The sequence below is a fragment of the Terrapene carolina genome, unplaced genomic scaffold (genome assembly GCF_002925995.2).
Source record: "Terrapene carolina triunguis isolate 2854851 unplaced genomic scaffold, T_m_triunguis-2.0 Scaffold229, whole genome shotgun sequence".
NCBI classification, from domain to species: Eukaryota; Metazoa; Chordata; order Testudines; family Emydidae; genus Terrapene; species Terrapene triunguis.
Window position 1 is genome coordinate 3,168,314 of NW_020664580.1, and position 17,812 is coordinate 3,186,125.

Below are 17,812 nucleotides of genomic sequence, written 5' to 3' on the forward strand. Positions count from 1 at the left end.
CCCTCCCAAAGCCACACATATCTGTTTCCCTCTGCTCCTCCCCATAACCCCACTCTATCCCCAACCCCTCACTGTCCCCCCTCAGTTCCCGACACTAGGAAGCAGCACTGTGGGGAGCCTTGGGAAGGAATAGAGATGACCAAGAATATGATCAGGGCAGGAATAGGAGGAGGAGAAATATGAAGCTTACTTTTCCATTAAGATTATTCAAGATTTAAAAAGCTTTGAAGAATGCCAAGTTTCTTAGAGAACACATTTTAAAATAAATTTTAACTCAATTTTTCAGAAAACTTGTTCTGTAACTCAAATAGAGTAAATGCAGTAATTTTATCAAAGATATGTTGTATTCTTCATATAAAGCAAAGAAGTTGAAGTTAAGTGTAAAATGCAGTTCCATCATTAACTCCAGAGTCATGACCAGAGATTCCATAAGATCACCACCAGGAAAAAAAAAAAAAAAAGGCATTGAAGTAGGAGGTGCTGCTGTGCCTATTTTTATAAGTGCTGTTTCAGTGCATGCAACAAAGCACAGAGCCCATCCTAGGCTAACGGCTTTTCACAGTTCTGGAATCCATGCGGCATAATGCTCAGCTCCAAAAGTGGAGAACAAAAGAAGCTGGGATCTGCATAAGCAATTTCACCAAGGGAAAACTGCAATATCCAGTTTCACATGTGTAAAATATCAATTGTGGCACTAAGGATGCACAGTACACTAGTTTCACACTAATAATTTCTCCCTCTGATTGAGGACTACATACATGCTAAATATGAAATCTGAAATCCAAACTGCTTCTTTGCTACTCATGCACAAAACCTCACTCCCCACCTTGGTCTGCCAGATTTAACCATCCAGACACATAGTAGAGCACATCTTTTATCCTCTTTGTTTGGGAAAGTCTTGGGACTTGACTTTTATTTGCATCAATGTTCAGTGGTTGATAATAATTCTATTTGTCTAAAGAGCACTGGAAGCCCACTCTATTGTGTTTGACTTTATATTTGGATGTTATGTTTTTAATATTGTTTGGGGCACCATCACAATCAGATTGGTGCTCATTAATTCTATTATCAATCAAAATAAATAAAGCAGCTATGCAATTCACTTAAAGCAAGAATAATTTTTTTTTCTTGCTCAAATTATTCAAACATTGCTGTTTTCAAGTTTTCAAAAAGAAAACATAGAACCATAGGGTGAGAAGGGACCGCAAGTGTCATCTAGTCTAACCTCCTGCCAAGATGTACTACATATCTGTGTACTGAAACTAAATATGAAAAATATTCAGTCCACGTGGTAACTGAGGGTGAAAGAGTAAGCCATTAAAAATAGGAAATAAGAATGAAAGTGCTTTCTCACCCATCACCAAAGCATATCACAATGCTAGAATTTCTGATAGTTTTTCCATTGTGTACAAGTATTTAACCCATATTTAATATTTATCATTAATCAACTTTATACAGTCATTATACTAAATGAGATCACTTTATCACAATCAATTTCATGTTTTAATTTCAATTTATAAAATTCAAATGGATTACCTGTAAGTGTCGAAAACAAGAAGCTGAAATAGTCCACATCGTTCACTGAACTGTCCTGCACTTGGCATTTCCATCCAGCAAAGGAAGATCTATTTAAAAACAAAAACAATGGGAGGGCTATTATAAAACACTATAATTAAAAATACACTTATGAAAATTAGACATTAATATAAATTAAAAATCAAATCAGCATGCGTTATTTTTAGCACACCTGTCCCCAAGTGTAAAACTTATACCAGCTTCACACAATTTTATTTGCCTATTTGGGTGTTTTGTTTGCTGTTTTTAAATGGATACTATAAAACTTTCCTCCTCTATGACTGTCATCAAAGGTGGCCTGTAGATTGTGTTACTGAGCTGGTAAATTTTCACAACTATTGATACAACACTTACAGGGGGGAAATAGCAGCCACCACACACAATAACTTGGACCAATTATATTTTACCTGGAACCTTATTTTACATTTGATGTTATAGATTTAAAGTAAAACTATTTTTTTTTTTAATTAAAAAGTCCCTATTTTGCAAGGCCAAGTTATATTTTTCATTATATTCAGTAACTTTAAAATATCTCTTTTTATGCAACAATGGAGTCCATTTAATAGTAGTGTCAGCATATATTTAGAATGGATAAGGATCTTAAACATGGGAATTGTAATAAAAAAATAAACATACAGAGAAAGAGACCTAACTTAAAACTTGCTCTGAAGTCTCTCATGTGTTATATTTTTTAATAGGTAAGACATAATGCAGAGCTAACAGCACCACCTATTAAGGTTGCCCAATACTTCCTATTATAAGACTTTGTTTTCAGTTGCTTATAACTTTGTCAAACTAATTATTTGGGTTGAAATTTCCCATGCTGCATGTCTGCCTCAGCCAAAATGGTTCGGCCATCTCCAAGAACGAGGTTAGGGGGAATATATGTTGTTTTGCCCATGTTAACTTCTGGTGACCTTTTCTTTGAGAAGCTCTAGCACCCCCCCAAGATTTGAAGCAGAAACTTGAAACTTGGCGTGGGGTGGCCTGTTTGTCAGGGATGTGACTTTTCCTGCAACCATGAAAATCCACACAAATTTGGCCAAGTTATAAGCCAGGGGACCCCAATGTGGTGCCCGCGGGTGCCATGGCGCCCGCCTGGGTGCCTAAGTGCGCCCATGTACTGGCCGGCGGACGAGCATCCGCCGAAATGCTGCCGAATTTCGGCGGTGACGCCTCTGGATGACGCCGCTTGTCAGCGGCATTTCAGCGGATGCTCGTCCGCCGCCACAGTCCTCCGTGGCTCGTCGTCTGGCGCCCACCAGACGAAAAAGGTTGGGGACCACTGTTATAAGCATTTGAGAAAAATGCAGTTCACACATGCTCAGTACAGAGATGCTAGAATCTTCGTAGCTTAATTCCCCCAAAATTCTGCCTGCCCTAAGCATACTCCATCCCAGGGCTTCAGGGGCCCAGGCAGGATTTCTGTGCAATTACAGCACTGGACTGTTCTAACCCATGCTGGGTCCTGATCCAGCCACCAGAACAGTACACAGGGAGGAGCCAGTCTCTCTTTAGTTTCAATGCACCCTTTGCTGATGCCCAAGTAGCTTGGAGAGGGAAGTTGCCTGAATTGCATGCAGAGGAGACAAGAGCTGTACCTGGGGAGCACAGACAGGGACAAGGAGCCTGGGAGATAAGGGGGCCTCAGAGACAGTCCTGGCTAGGCAAAGAGACTGGAACTGGGAGCCGAGGGAAGCAGAGAAAATTGAGACTAGATGGGCAAGGAGAGAGGGTGTCAGGGAGGGAAAGATTTATTCGATAAACACCAATTTCCTTTCCCCCCCCCCCCGGGGGTGTTTTATTGGTGTTCATTGGTTACAACCAAAAATCCTACAGTGGAAGCTCTTATGTCTCCTGGTGAAGACAATGGCAGGCTACAGGGAGGACAGTTCTCCAATGACAGGGAGGACTCTTTTCCGGTACGGTGAGGAGTAGACCTCTAGAGGTTGTGACAATGTGTAAGGTGCCCTGGTTCTTCCTACTCTCAACTACTGAGGCCAGGATCGATGCTGAGAGGTGTGACAACACAGCCAGAGTTGTGCTGGTTGAGTCCAGAGTTGCAGGCTGCTCCTTCTCTCCAGCCCATGATACTGTACAGGGCTTGAAGGATTTCCCTCCAGAGGCCTTGCCATATCAGTCCTTATGGGAAGGCACTGAACTCCTGCCTTGGTCTCAGAGAGCCCATTTCAGGGCCTGACTTCAACACTGGAAGTGATGGTGATGCTGACTTCGACATCAATGTGGAGGTCAGGTCAGGTGCTGGGGCAGAGGTGGGCAAACTACGGCCCACGGGCCACATCTGGCCCGCGAGACCCTCCTACCCAGCCCCCGAGCTCCTGGCCTGGGAGGCTAGCCCCCAGCCCCTCCCCTGCTGTGCCTCCTCCCCCGCAGCCTCAGCTCACTGCGCTGCCGGCACAATGCTCTGGGCGGCGAGCTCTTGCGTCAGGGACAAGAAGCAGAGGGAGGGGAGGGGGGAGTCGGATAGGGGGCGGGGCCAGGCCACACCTGGCTGTTTGGGGAGGCCCTCCATACAATTTCGGAAACCCGATGTGGCCCTCAAGCCAAAATGTTTGCTGGCCCCTGTGCTAGTGTGTTGATGCCAGATCTTTTCTCATTGCTAACTTCTCTGCATCAGCCTTAGGTATCACCTGTTTGCTTGACAGGACACTGAACAATGCTGGCTTGTCCACTAGCACGATTCTGGAGCTCATTTCCTTAGAATCTGAGGAGACCTTCATGGACTATTCCAGAAGGTGGAGTTTCATTTTTTGTGTGTGTGACTTGTTCATACTTATGGAGAAGGACAAGCATACCAAATGCCTGTCTGGAATGTGCAATTCCCTCAGGCAGAACAGACACCTACCATGACCATCCTTCAGGGGGATTAGTCCACCACAGGACAGACAGGGCTTGAAGCCCACAGGTTTTAAGTCCACTATTTTGAAAAGCCTACAGAGGGAGCTTATAAAGGGGGGATCAAATCACAGCGGTCAAAAATAGGAGATCACAAGTAGTTCTGTAGATTTTGCAGAAGAATTTAGCCTGAGCTAGGAACTAGCAGGTCAGACACACACCAGTTTCATCTTACTGCCACTATGAGGCAAACCTTTCTGTCCCTGCAATACCCTCCCTCACTCACTACACAGCTTCCAACTTCTGCAACAAATGAGGAAGGGGTCCTACCAACAACAGTTTTTTTTCTTCCACAATACAATCCTTAGTCATCACAAGATCAGGTCCATCCAGCGTAGTGAACGAGGGAGGAGTCTGTTGTAATCATTGGGCTTACAACTTTACCTCATTTGTGAGTTCAACTGTAAAAAGTGAGGGCAAGTTTATAAAATGGCACAAAAACCTATAACAAATGCTGATGGGAAGAGGTGCAAAAGCAAGAGAGAAAGACTGAATTAGTCCAAACAAAAAGGCCTAGTAATATAACAAGGACTGTATTAAGATCATGCCTAGTAAACAAGAATATTGTAAAACCAAAAATGAGTGAACCAAATTTTGGGGTGTCAAATCAGGCCTCGTTGATGGACAAAATAATAATAGGATGGACTATTCCATGCATCACTTCCCTTTGGGGGTCCTTAAACAAAGAGATCTTGGGGAGAAAAGTTGGCTATTGGAGTGAGCTTCATTACCATGGCTTCCACACCCTGGAACCCCAGGCCGTCGTCATCCTGATCCTGAGAGACTTCTCAACCAGACCAGGCCAGAAAGAGGGTCCCAAATGACATAACCTCTACCATCAGTGGCTGAATCCCAACCACCACTTGGGATCTGAGACTTTCTCTCCTCAACCCTACCCTCTCATGTCCTTTTTCTTCCCTATCACTATTTCTTTCATATCTCTCTCCTTTATTCATTCTTTCTAATAAGAATCTGACTTAGCCAACCAAGACTGTATATTTTGCAACATTGTTGTGAGCCTGTGACCAGAAAGAAGCAGCTCAAAGCAATATCCTTAATAGTCCAATGCTGGCACAAGTTGCCAGGTCTCAAAGCAGCTGATAAGTCAGCATGCTGTGCCAGTGTTTTTACAACAATGAGGTTGAAAGGGAGAGTCAACAAGAGACAGAAGCTGCATGTTCTATGTTTGCTATTCTTTTCTCTCCATTTTTGATTGTCTTGTTTTGCCTTCTTAGGAAATGGGATTGGACTTCATCACCACCACCACCATCTCCAGACCATCTTTTCCCCCAAAAGGACAGTAATTACCATCTTTAATACCATCTACAAGACTGTCAAACAAAGGGGGGGAGGGCTGCTTCTTTCTAAAATCTCTCTTTAGCAAAAGGGAAAAAGGAATGTTGTTAATATGAAAGCCTTACTTAATATTTTACATTTCAAATGTTTTAACTGTTTCTTCCTTCTTTTCCTGCAGCCTTAATAAAAGGTTAGAAAGATTTTTAATGGTGTGGTTGCCATGGCATTAAGCAGGCTGAAGTCTGTACAACAAACCCTAAATCTTGTTTAAAATTGTTTAATGTTGGACAGTGACAGGATTATGTTAACACTTTTGACTCTTTGGGCCCCTTTATTCCATCTAAATGACTACAAGTCTCATATGGAAAAAATAATGTGACCATATAATTAAAGACTGTATCATAATACATATGCACAAGAGAGCCACACTAAAGTTGCACAAGCAACCTTTGTTCTGACATTTCCTAACTTTTGATCATTAAAGTTGCAAAGTCAAGCAATGTTATTTTAACAGGTTTTTGTATGTAATTATCAAATGCACAGAACATGGTCTAGGAGCCAGGAGATTTAGGTTCTGTGCTTGGCTCTTCCATTTACTGTGAGACTTCAAGTAAGCCATTTACGCTCTCTGTGCCTCAGTTCCCTCATCTGTACAACAGATCACTTATTTGAGGATGGAGCTCAGCTGTTCTCAGTGGTGGCAGATGACAGAACAAGGAGCAATGGTCTCAAGTTGCAGTGGGGGAGGTCTAGGTTGGATATTAGAAAAAATATTTCAGTAGGAGGGTGGTGAAGCACTGGAATGGGTTACCGAGGGAGGTGGTGGAATCTCCATCCTTAGAGGTTTTTAAGACCCAGCTTGACAAAGCCCTGGCTGGGATGATTTAGTTGGGGTTGGTCCTGCTTTGAGCAGGGGGTTGGACTAGGTGATCTCCTGAGGTCTCTTCCAACCCTAATCGTCTATGATTCTATTTGCCAGAGGTATGTGAAGTTTAATTAATTGTATGGGATTACTTTGAGAGCTTCAGATAAAAGGTTCTATAGAAGCCCAAAGTATTAGCATAGCCAAATATTGTGATACTAATATCTGCCATGTGAAGCTAATCTGTAAATTAAATACAACACTAATATGGTCACCCTTGCCATAGGATCCAAGTATCTACACCTCTACCCCGATATAACGCAACCCGATACAACACGAATTCGGATATAACGCAGTAAGGCAGCGCTCCGGGGGGCCGGGCTACGCACTCCAGCGGATCAAAGCAAGTTTGATATAACACGGTTTTACCTATAACGTGGTAAGATTTTTTGGCTCCTGAGGACAGCGTTATGTTGGAGTAGAGGTGTAGTTAAAACTATTACTTTTTGAGGTTCATGGAAGTGATTAGGAAATGGGATCAAAATGTTCAGTATAAAGAGAAATCTCAATTTAAATGAATAAATGTAGATGCATTACAAACAGGTGAAAATAGCAAACTATCTTGCACACAAATTGTAGTTAAATATATTAATACTTTCACAAATAACTAAAAACTATATGTGCATTTCTAAAAAGAAATTTAAACACTGCTCATAATTTAAAAGTTAGAAATATTTAACTCTTAAAACATGCCTTTTGTACTCTCCAATAGAAGGGGAGGAGATATATTTAAATATAAGTTCTAGTTTCCCTTTTTTGAATAAATTCGTTTTATCAAAGATAGAAATCTAACTGTTACAGAACTGTTGATGAGCGGGACCTCTTCAATCATCTAGCCCAAACCCTAAATTAACTATGATAAACTGTACACTATAATTTCCATAATTTTCTCTAATCTCAATGAGAATCTCTCTATTGAGCATGTTGTAACTGCATCATTAGGCAACCTGTTCAACAGACCGATTGTTATTAAAAATCAAAGTTGAATCTTATTAACTTAAGCTCACTGCTTCTTTTGCTATTCATGTCACAGCTTTTCCAGGTAGCAGCAGTTGTCAAAAGCCTTTTTTCTTACTTGTATTTGGCAAGAAAGTTGTGACCTTTTCTTTCAGATGCAGCCCTTGCTACTTTTATCCATGCCTTTATAATCTCCACTTTGCTGGAATATACCTCAAAACCACTGGGAAACTGCAGTTAGTGCGGAATGTGGCTATATCCCAAAAGGAGTCTATTATATTTATGCTCTGTGATCTATGCTAGCTACCAAATGATTTCTGAGTGAAGTTTAAGGTGTTGATTTTAACATATAAAGCCCTACCTGGGTCTTAGCTATTTCTGAAACATCTCTTTCCATATGATACCATGGCAGCTGCAACATACAAGGTGCTTGAGATAACAAATACCTAGCTTAAATGGGAGGAGGTTGGGGTTCTCAACTCTGCAATACACTCTCTTACCCTCTTCCAGGCAGCTTGAGCTCAGGATTTACTGACAGGAAATGTAGCAATTCAAAAATATTCATTTGCACTTTGAAATCTCTTACCTCTCCCACCATTATCTTTATTTTTGGTGACAAACTTTTACTCTCCAAAAACTGACTCTAACAAATACAAAAACTACCTCATTTCTTTCAAAATAACCCACCAATTAAAGAGAGAAAAAAGCAGAAATAGTACGGGTTAAGGCATGCATGAAAGAGGTGCTGAGGCAGACACACAGCAGCTGCTGAGGCACACACATGCTACATACAGAACTCTTGGACATCTTCCTCACAACTATTGTCAAATCTTTCAATAAGCCCTGTTGTTGAGGCGTTATAGGCTACCTTTCAAACATATGCATCTGAAAAGCACATACAAAATGCACAAATGGACACATATGGTAACTGCTCACAATTACATTTTCAAGGAAACAGGTACGCAGGTAAAGTTTATGCATTAAAGGAAAGAACTAAGATAAATGGGTTTAGGACATAGGGTGTAGCCGTTTGCATATGATGTAACATAATTAGGGATGCAAATTCTGCTACTAGTTTAGTCAAGGGTAGTTAGGGTTTGTCCACAGAAGAAAGTTGCACTGGATTAACTAAGTCAGCCAGCACCTATGAGACAAGGGAGATATTGCTCAGAAGCCTCCAGCTTTGTCATGAGACACCTGCACCTTCCCTTCAGTCTTCCAAATTTGCACTCCACCATCATTCTGCAGCTATACAGTGTTTAATTATACAGCTTCTTTCTCCTATTGAAGTATACTGTAAAAGGTTTCATAAACCAGGGAAGCAGAAAATAAGCTGGGTCTCCCAAAATGACAGGAGGAATCACCATCATTAGAGTGCTTAGTCATCTTGGAAGCAAAATAATTTTTTTCCATTGCATAAAACAGCTGAATTTCTAAATAACCTGGCATCATGGACCTTTCCAGACTATCCCCATACTAATATTGATGAATTTTCCACAGTGGTCAACTTGGCCTTGCAGCTTGATGAAGAAACACCCTTTCTGTTGATGAATTCTGAAGCTAGTGTAGGAGGCAAAGAATAACTATCTGGGTCTCAACAATGACCCCACTACAATTTGGAAACCCCAACCAAGCAAATCCATCAATAATCTCCCATGTATTGCCAAGCTTTCTGAGCTTGACCCACGTCTGCAGCACCCTCCTCCATGACAACAGCCTTGACAGTTACTCTACTAATACACCAAACTGGTTATCTACTAATAGCAGCAATTGGGGTTGGCAAGCTTCCAGATGGTGATGACCACATATTCTCCACCATCTGAGGGGAATTCTCATGTTAGTGTTCCACCACTCTGGGGTGAACTGGGCTCAGATCTCTAGGAAAGTAGCCTGAAATTCTGCAGCCACTGCAGGTCATCCCAGTTGTACACGACTATCCTGTTCCACCAGTTGGATCCAGTTGGCTGAGCCCACAAACAGTGCTCCACCAAGAGAAATGCTCCAGGAAAATGTAATGCAAAAGTATCTACTTGATTTCGTCCTCTTCCAGCAGTCTTTCTACATCATCATGGATGTCCCTCAAGTCAACCAGCACCATCTGGCTGTGTTGACTGCAAATACCTATGGAGCAGCCTGTTCATGTAAATGACTATCAGGATTGCAGCATTTGCCTGGCAAAAGTTGCCAAAAAAAAAAAAAAAAATCAAGTGAATTATAAGACAACTGGAGAAGAATCATGTGGGTTATTGTTTAGTTTGATCCCAAGCTCCAGAATTGCAGTGGGTTCCAATAGGTATCCCACAATGCAAAGACCTAAGTGGTAGGACACTGCACCGTGGGATACCTGCCCCAGAATATTGTGCGGTTATTTTTTAAAGGCATAGATCTGTGTGGATGCAATGATTACATGAAAGTAGCTTAATCCAGCATGAACAAAACCATATGGATGGACTTTTTCAGGATAGTTATACTTGTATAGATATAACAGAAAGAGACACTGAAAACTTTCCCATGCTGACAAGCTCTTAAATTGGTTTTGCCAATGCCTGTGTGGACATTTATTTTGGCTTAAGAGTGATTTATTTCAGTTTAGCTCAAACCAATGCCTAACTGACTTAAGCCAAACCAAAACAGGACTGCTTTAAACTGCAGTAAGAGTATCCACACCACCTTTTGCATCAGTTTAACCAAACTGGTTTAAAGTCATACAGTTAGTGGCTTTAGGACAGCACATTAGATAAACAGCGCTCACAGCTTTCCCGCCAGATGGGAGGGATGGGGGAGAGGAGAGGAAAGGAGTAAAGGAAGGTCATGGAGGTGGCATTAGAAAATGCTGGAACTCTAACACCCTTGAACACTGCTCTTGCCTTGCCCCCTGTCCTCATATGTACGTATTCAACTAGTATGGGTCTGGTAAATTTTTCAAGCCCTTATCATAAATATTGAGGGAAAGATGGTGCTTCTGCACCAATAGGCTGCAATATATAGGTAAAGGGCTAGAATTTCTTGGCTTTTAATCAACTCTTTTGGAGGATCAAGTATTTCGGCAGTGTAGGTATGGCAAACTGCACCTAATATCTGGAGGAATTAAAGGGGATTTGGAGAAAAAAATATTATTCCTATTTTACATGAAACAACAGTTTGGCCTCAGCATTGTTAAAAGTAAGCTTTCACCTGCTACTAATTTTCTTTGTGGTTACAAAGGCTGTTTGAACACAAAAAGAAACTGCTTAAGTACTGCAAATGAGAACACTAATTGGTGGGGAAATGTACACTAATGAGCAAAGGGTGTTTATCGGAGTGTATCTGTAAGTACAATAACTTTACCCTCATTTTTGGGCAATTCAACTAGATGATATATGTATTTGGGAGCAAAACTTTAAGGTCATATGCCCAGCCCAACTGCATGCTTTATATGCTCTCTTTGAAAACCTAGACTTTTATGTAATAGTGAGCCATGGAATGAGTTATCCTCATGCCTTAGTGAAGAAATGCACCACAACTCACCTGAGGCTCTACCTCTTGAGAATTCTGGTCCCTCTTATTTAGGGCAAATCTTTCTTTTTAATTCGTGTTCACCAGTCTCTTTAATCATTTTGAATTGAATATTTTCTCTCTCATTCTCTCTCTTTTCTTTTTTGAAAAAAGGCACTAGAAATGCACATAGCAGTATGAATGTGTGGTTCCTAAAGCACTATAACCACTCTTTCTGGAAAAAAGCATTCCAGAGTGAACACACACTTCTTATCTACCACTATTTCTAAATTTCTTTTCATGACTGGCTTCTAATTAATACACCCTAACCTAGTCATATGCTTTGGGACTGTCTTTTTCAGATATATTATTTTGCACTTCTTTATACCGAAACATCTAATTTTAGTCAAACCTATACCCCAAATTATCCAGATCTCTCTATTTTCAAATGTTTCAATTTTTGTAGTCCACAGTCCACCACTGGATTTGCTGCTCACTCAAACTCATATCAACATCTAATTAACATTCTTTCTAGGCCATTTTGAAATATGGTAATTTTAATCTCAGCTCTGAACTCATCTCCACTGTATATTAAACACTGATTATACTGGTCCAGTAAGGTACTTTTCTATCATCCCCCCAAAAATGGTCTGAAAATGGCAAAAACTAAGAATTAAAAATGCCCAAAAAGAGCTGAAATATTAAATCCAACTAAACTGAGGAAACTTCCCTGAAAATTTTTTTAAACATCTATGTATTGGGACTTGCAGTTCTAAGCTTCAACCAATGGAAAAGTAGGAACTGAGGGGGGAGGGGGGAAAAGCCTATCATGTGTCCTTGTGCTGCGATGAGTACGCAAAACTGCACATTGCCTCTGGGCAAAGCAATGTTAACACTGAAACGCAGATGACACCAGGAGCAGGAAAATATGGACATAATTTTCCAGAGAACTTTTACATATTAGTCATTTTAGGCAGCGGTTTCAAATGTGTTTTTTAATTTTGCTACAATTCTTGATTTATTAATTCTACTTTTGGAACATCTCCCTGCTTAATTTTTATAAAAATCCTTTATGTTTTTGAATTGCACTTTTAGCAACAATTTTTTTTCACAATAGCCATGCTTTTCTTTCAAATTGGAATTGATCTCTTTTGGGATTTAAATATAATATTTTAAGATCACCTCTCTCACAACGATTTATTTAATGACTATAGATCAAACATTGTCCAGCCTCCCTGTTTGGTTACCTATACTTTCATTCTCTCAATGTGCATAACTCAATTAAACTATAGCACCAAAGACTCAAGATAATCTAATAAGGAGTGCAAAATAAAACAGAAGTAAAACTGATTCTGAGAGAAGGTATTTGCAAGACACTTAAGACTCGGTACAATTCCAAAATACCTCTGGCTGTGGAGCCAACAGATATTCAGTGTTCCTCCATGTCTCTACAGACATACAGGTTGCTTGCCATTGCAAGCAAGTGTTAAGATGTCCAGTTTCCCAGTGATATTATGGAGCCCAGTGCCTCCATGACATTCCAGCTGGGGGCTGAATTCCTCCCTAACTGTCCAAAAGGCAACCAAGACACTTAAAAGGGACCCACATCACATATAGGAGGTTCATGAACAGTGATGACAAGCAAGGAGGAGAAGAGAGCGCTCCCTAAAACTATGGGAACCTCCACTGCCTCAGGAACTCCCAACTCAGCCCATGTCCCATGTGGAGAGGAGGCAGTCAGGAGAGTTACAGAAGACTTCTATTTTTATGCCCAGACACAGGTCCTTCTCCTTCCCTAGGGCCACAATCACACCAACTCTCTGTGCAGCCCAGCAGAGACCAGGAATAAGAAATGGCCCTGCTTGAGGCCATCAGAGAGTTTGTGTGTTTCCCATCTCTAAAGGACAGTGACATAAATCCCCACTGTTCATTATTTGTACGGTGAAGTAGTTTCTTTCAAATTTTAGAAATTTTTCAAGTCACATCATTTACAAAGACCACCAATAATGTTATGGTAAAGCAGATATATTTTCCTCTAATACAGATCTTTATCTTCACCGTATAACATTCTTAGGGATGTCTTGAAATGAAATAATGGAGAACAAATGGTGCTTAAACTAATTCAAAGCAAAAGAGAACATCAAAGTAAAATAATAATTTCCAGAGATAATATTGCTATAGATATTGACATAGATATAGATATGTTTCCAATGCTTAAAAATTTAAAAAACTTATAAATAAAAAGCAGCATTTAAGTAATTAAGCTATTCTTTTCCTTCTTTGTACCTCTAGATATGGTAAGAAGGGAGAAAGAAGCTTCTCACAAGTTAAGAATGCAGCATCTTAAATAGTGTACATAACTGATTGGAGCATGTAGAGCGGCTCACTTCAGCTGAACAAATGCAGTAACATAACGACACAGCAGTGTTGCCCAGGTGTCAAAAAAGTCACTAGCTTGGGAAATCACAACTGAAGGATCATTGTTACATATGGTTTCAAATTATTCCAACTATTTTTTTTTAAAAAGTATTAGAATACCTCTGAATATTACTTATTCACCTTCTTAAACATACTGTATTTTTAATGCAGTAAAATGTGAAAAGAGACATCAGATTGCAAGTTAACTTCTTATGAAATTTGCAAAGTTAAAATCACAAAGAATCAGGAAATTAAACATTAAGGTTCCAACAGCAATGTTAATTCTACTGCGTCGCATACACATCCAATTATATACCTTTTGCCATATACACTGTAAATATCAAGAACTACATTTAATCAGAAAAACATGAATAGAAAATCTTACATAATCAGAAATGATTTGTCAATTGCTAATGACTTTAAAAAAATTCCTCCAATATTTGCCTGCTAAGTCATCCATAGACAATGTCTACAAAAAAGAAAGAAAGAAAAAAAAAAAAACTTCAGAAAGTTAGATGTGTTACAGAATCAAAGTATTTTTGAAACATTTTAACTAATTAAGCCTTAAAACACCCATGTGAAGTAGAAAAAGTATTATCCTCATTTTTAAAATGAAACTGAGGCAGAGCGGTTACAATGGAAAATACGTTCCAACTCTAATTATAGCAGTTTCTACTGTTGGCTTTAAAGCGTTATTCTACTATCAGAGGTTCACCTAATATATTTCTCCCATCACTGGAGAGAATTTCTCCCCACCTATATATACCCATATGCTGGAATTGCAAGTACAGCTCCATAGTTAAGGTTCAGTTGAGATTTGAACTTAAAGCAGGTATTCGACCACTTTGTTATGTGCGCAGAATAAAGCATACTCTCCCCAAAATTACAGCACTTGCTCTTTGATGAGTACTGAATTAATGTTCTGCGAATTTACAAGTAAACCCATTAATTTGGGAGTTAAAGAATCTATTCAAAATTAATTGTAAGAAATTAAGCACACTGTCAATTTTTTGTCTCAAATGATCTCAGCCCAGGCATGATCAATTTACACAAAAACTGGCAGAGCTGAATCTTGTAGATTTGGCGCAATCAGCAGATTCAGACTTTTTTTTTTTTTTTTTTTTTTAATGATTATTTTTTTTTTTTTTTTTTTTTTTTAGGAACAATGGGAATTTCAGCTATTACGTTTCTTAAATAAAAGTTTTTCCATCAGAAGTCAAATAATGTTCTCCTTCAGAGAAACTCAATACGCTCTACCATCTTTCATTGTTCTGAGTGGGACTGAGGCCAGGCTGCCCTTAGTAAAAGTGGTCCATCCATTTGCTCCACATGCTGCTCCTTTCTGCCACCTAACAGAACTGGGGAACTACTATTTTCCAGAAAGGCAGGTTGACTCCATGAGGGGAAAAAAAAAATTGACACTTTCTAATGTCTTTAAAAATCAGTTCACAAACACTAATGTGCATTATTATAATTTTGTGTGTATTGCCTCGTGTCACTCTGGTGCTGAGGTAAGGTTGTTTGGGTGCCTTAACTGGATTTGCATACCATAACGTATTTGGTTTTCTTTCAAGTCTAATATATACTCCTCTGAAGTTCCTGGGTTTATAATGCTCGTTTTGGGGATAATTACAATGTCCCTGTAATATTTTTACCCAAAATTTGTACTGTCTGTCTAGAAAAGTATCCTGTTTCTAACAGCATAATACCCTAAATTTTTACCCAAAATATTTACTTTCAACATTAACTCCAATTTAATATAGGTTTTGTCTGAGAATACACACTTGTGTGTTTCTGGTAATATACACACAAATATACTCACATATACAGGTAACGTGGCTTGCAGTGTAGGGATAACTACAAGGAAAGACCCTTTTAAGACAGGAAAAACAATTATCAAATATAACGACGAGTCAACGGTGCTGCTGAATAGGATCTATTTAAAGTATCTGACAGATAAGCAGGTGGTTTGGACTAAAAGAAACTTGCACATGAAAACATCCTCCACAAAACAGAATTTGAATAGAAGTAAAACAGTGCCATCTAGCGGCAATCCAACAGTTACAGAATACTGAAGAATCTGGAGGGATTGATTTATATAAACTTGTGGAATACATGTGTTTTACCTATACAATTCTGTGGCTACAGAATATGCAGCAGAACCAAGCTCTTGCTACCAATCTGTGCAGCAGTCTGTTTTAATGTTTTGGGTTTTTGAAACTTACATTTTTAGCCCTTTTGATTGTGAAAGAAAACTTTCAAAATACAAAGAAAGGCATATATATATATATAAACTGACTGATGAAAACAGAAGTCAGCAATGGGCCTTTCAGAACAGATACTGAAAAAGGTTTAACTGGTAACATAGAGGGGGACAAGAACATTTTAATTTTCACTCAGTCACGTTTTCTGTTGCAAGGTTGAAAATGGCTTGTTCCAATCTACACTAGCAGTTGCATGATTTTCAAAAATGGTTCCAGAGGGAACTATTGCAGATATCAGTTTTCAGCAGTTATTTTTCCTTATGTAGATGGAAATGTAGGAATTGCCTTATTAGATCAAAACAGTCGTTTGCCTAGAATATTATCCTGTTTCTAAGAGCGGACAACACCAGATGCTTCAAAGGAAAGTGCCAGAAATGCTGCAACAGGCAATTATAGAGTAACCTGCCCACAAGACAAGTTTCTTAGGTATAGTCTGCACAAGACGTTATACAGATATAATCATTCTGGTATACTTAAGCCACCATAGTTATACTTGTATAACTCCCTGTGTGGACACTCATTCTGCAACTAGTGTCTTTTTCCAGTTTAGTTTAAACTGCTTCCGAAGTATTAACTAAACCAAGAAAAGGCATTCTTATTCTGGAATAATAGTGTCCCCAGAGGGAGTTACATTGGTTTAATTCATACTTTACCCTTTTACCAGTGTAACTTCCCATGTAGACAAGCCCCTCCATCCATTAGAGGTAGGTTTATGCCCTGAAACAGGAGTTCACATGCCTTCTAAAAAAAATTTTAAATCTCTATTACTGTAACTTTGAATGTTCTCATTATTCATAAGTGTCCAATTATTTTCAAATCTTGGTAAGCTACTCATCTCAATGGGGCCTGACTGCAAACCTGTGCAGTGTTTTCTTTCTGGCTGCCTCTACCAGTCAGCATTCTTTATTTTTAAAACTCCCCAGCAAGGGGGCAGCAAGGGTGAGATTGCTGGAGAAGTCCGGATGCTGATGTTTTAACAACCATCTTGTCTAACTCTATTCAGAGTAGACCTATGCAACAAAATGGTAAAATGTCTGTCTACAGCAGATTTCTCACTGCTGCTACCATCCATGGAGCTCTACTTGTAGTAGCAACAATCAGAAATTTTAATTAAAAAAAAAATCTCGTTGTAGACGAGGCCGACTCCACAGTCAGACTGAAACAACAAGATGTGCATAGTCACAGTCACCTCAGTGGGGTGCTGATTCCAACATACTAATGACAATTTAAATGTCAATTTGTTAACTTGCTCACTGCTAGTCCTTTTAAGCAGAAATATCCTATTTAATGGTCTTATTCATAATTGCTGTTTGATGTAGGAAATACTGGAGTGGAGAGCAGTGGGTCAAGTTGGTTGTTGTCACGGATCACTAGGGTAGAAGACTAGGAGTTCAAAGCCCCTTATGGCCCCCACCCCAACAAATTCAAAATCACTCTTTGCCTCTGCCTGCAAAGAAGGAGGGTAGATTAGATGCATTATTTCTCCACTGCCAAAAGTCTTAACTACCTCCTGGGTGCCAAAAATCTTAACTACCTCCCACGCCTTCTGAGGTGCCAAAAGAACCAACTGTCCCCGACCAGGCTGCCAAAAGCTCCAGCTTCCTGACAACTTCCATAATGCAGTAATGCGTTTAATACAAAAATCTGCCACACTCTGAAAAATTGAGACAGCATAAAGTAAATTTTATTTAATATCAAAATAAACACCACAAGGAAAACCGTCCCCATTGTATTATTCATTTTTGCATTTATTTCAAAATTGAAGGGATGTATTGAAATTGAGACTGCCACTGAACTTCCAATATATGGCTACGGGCTTTACCACAGAATTTTATTTCTAACTTGCCACAAACTATACAGGGCCTTAATCTTATAGTTATAATACATGATAACATGGTATGTACAATTTTTATCGGCATCATTTTGTGCATTGGTTGCATTATTCACTAGTGGTGAATCCATAAACAAGTTATGCAGGTTCTCCACTTCT

The 17,812-nt window shown here is 39.5% G+C and overlaps 1 protein-coding gene across 1 annotated transcript in view; it reads right to left on the reverse strand.

The window, feature by feature from the left end:
• The window catches only part of TEX10 (testis expressed 10), a 116,034-nt gene that overhangs the window by 50,803 nt on the left and 47,419 nt on the right, over positions 1-17,812 (reverse strand). Inside the window, exon 10 of the mRNA XM_024193603.3 lies at positions 1,537-1,625. Within this exon, the coding sequence (XP_024049371.2) occupies positions 1,537-1,625 (89 nt within the window). The remainder of the gene's footprint in view (positions 1-1,536; positions 1,626-17,812) is intronic.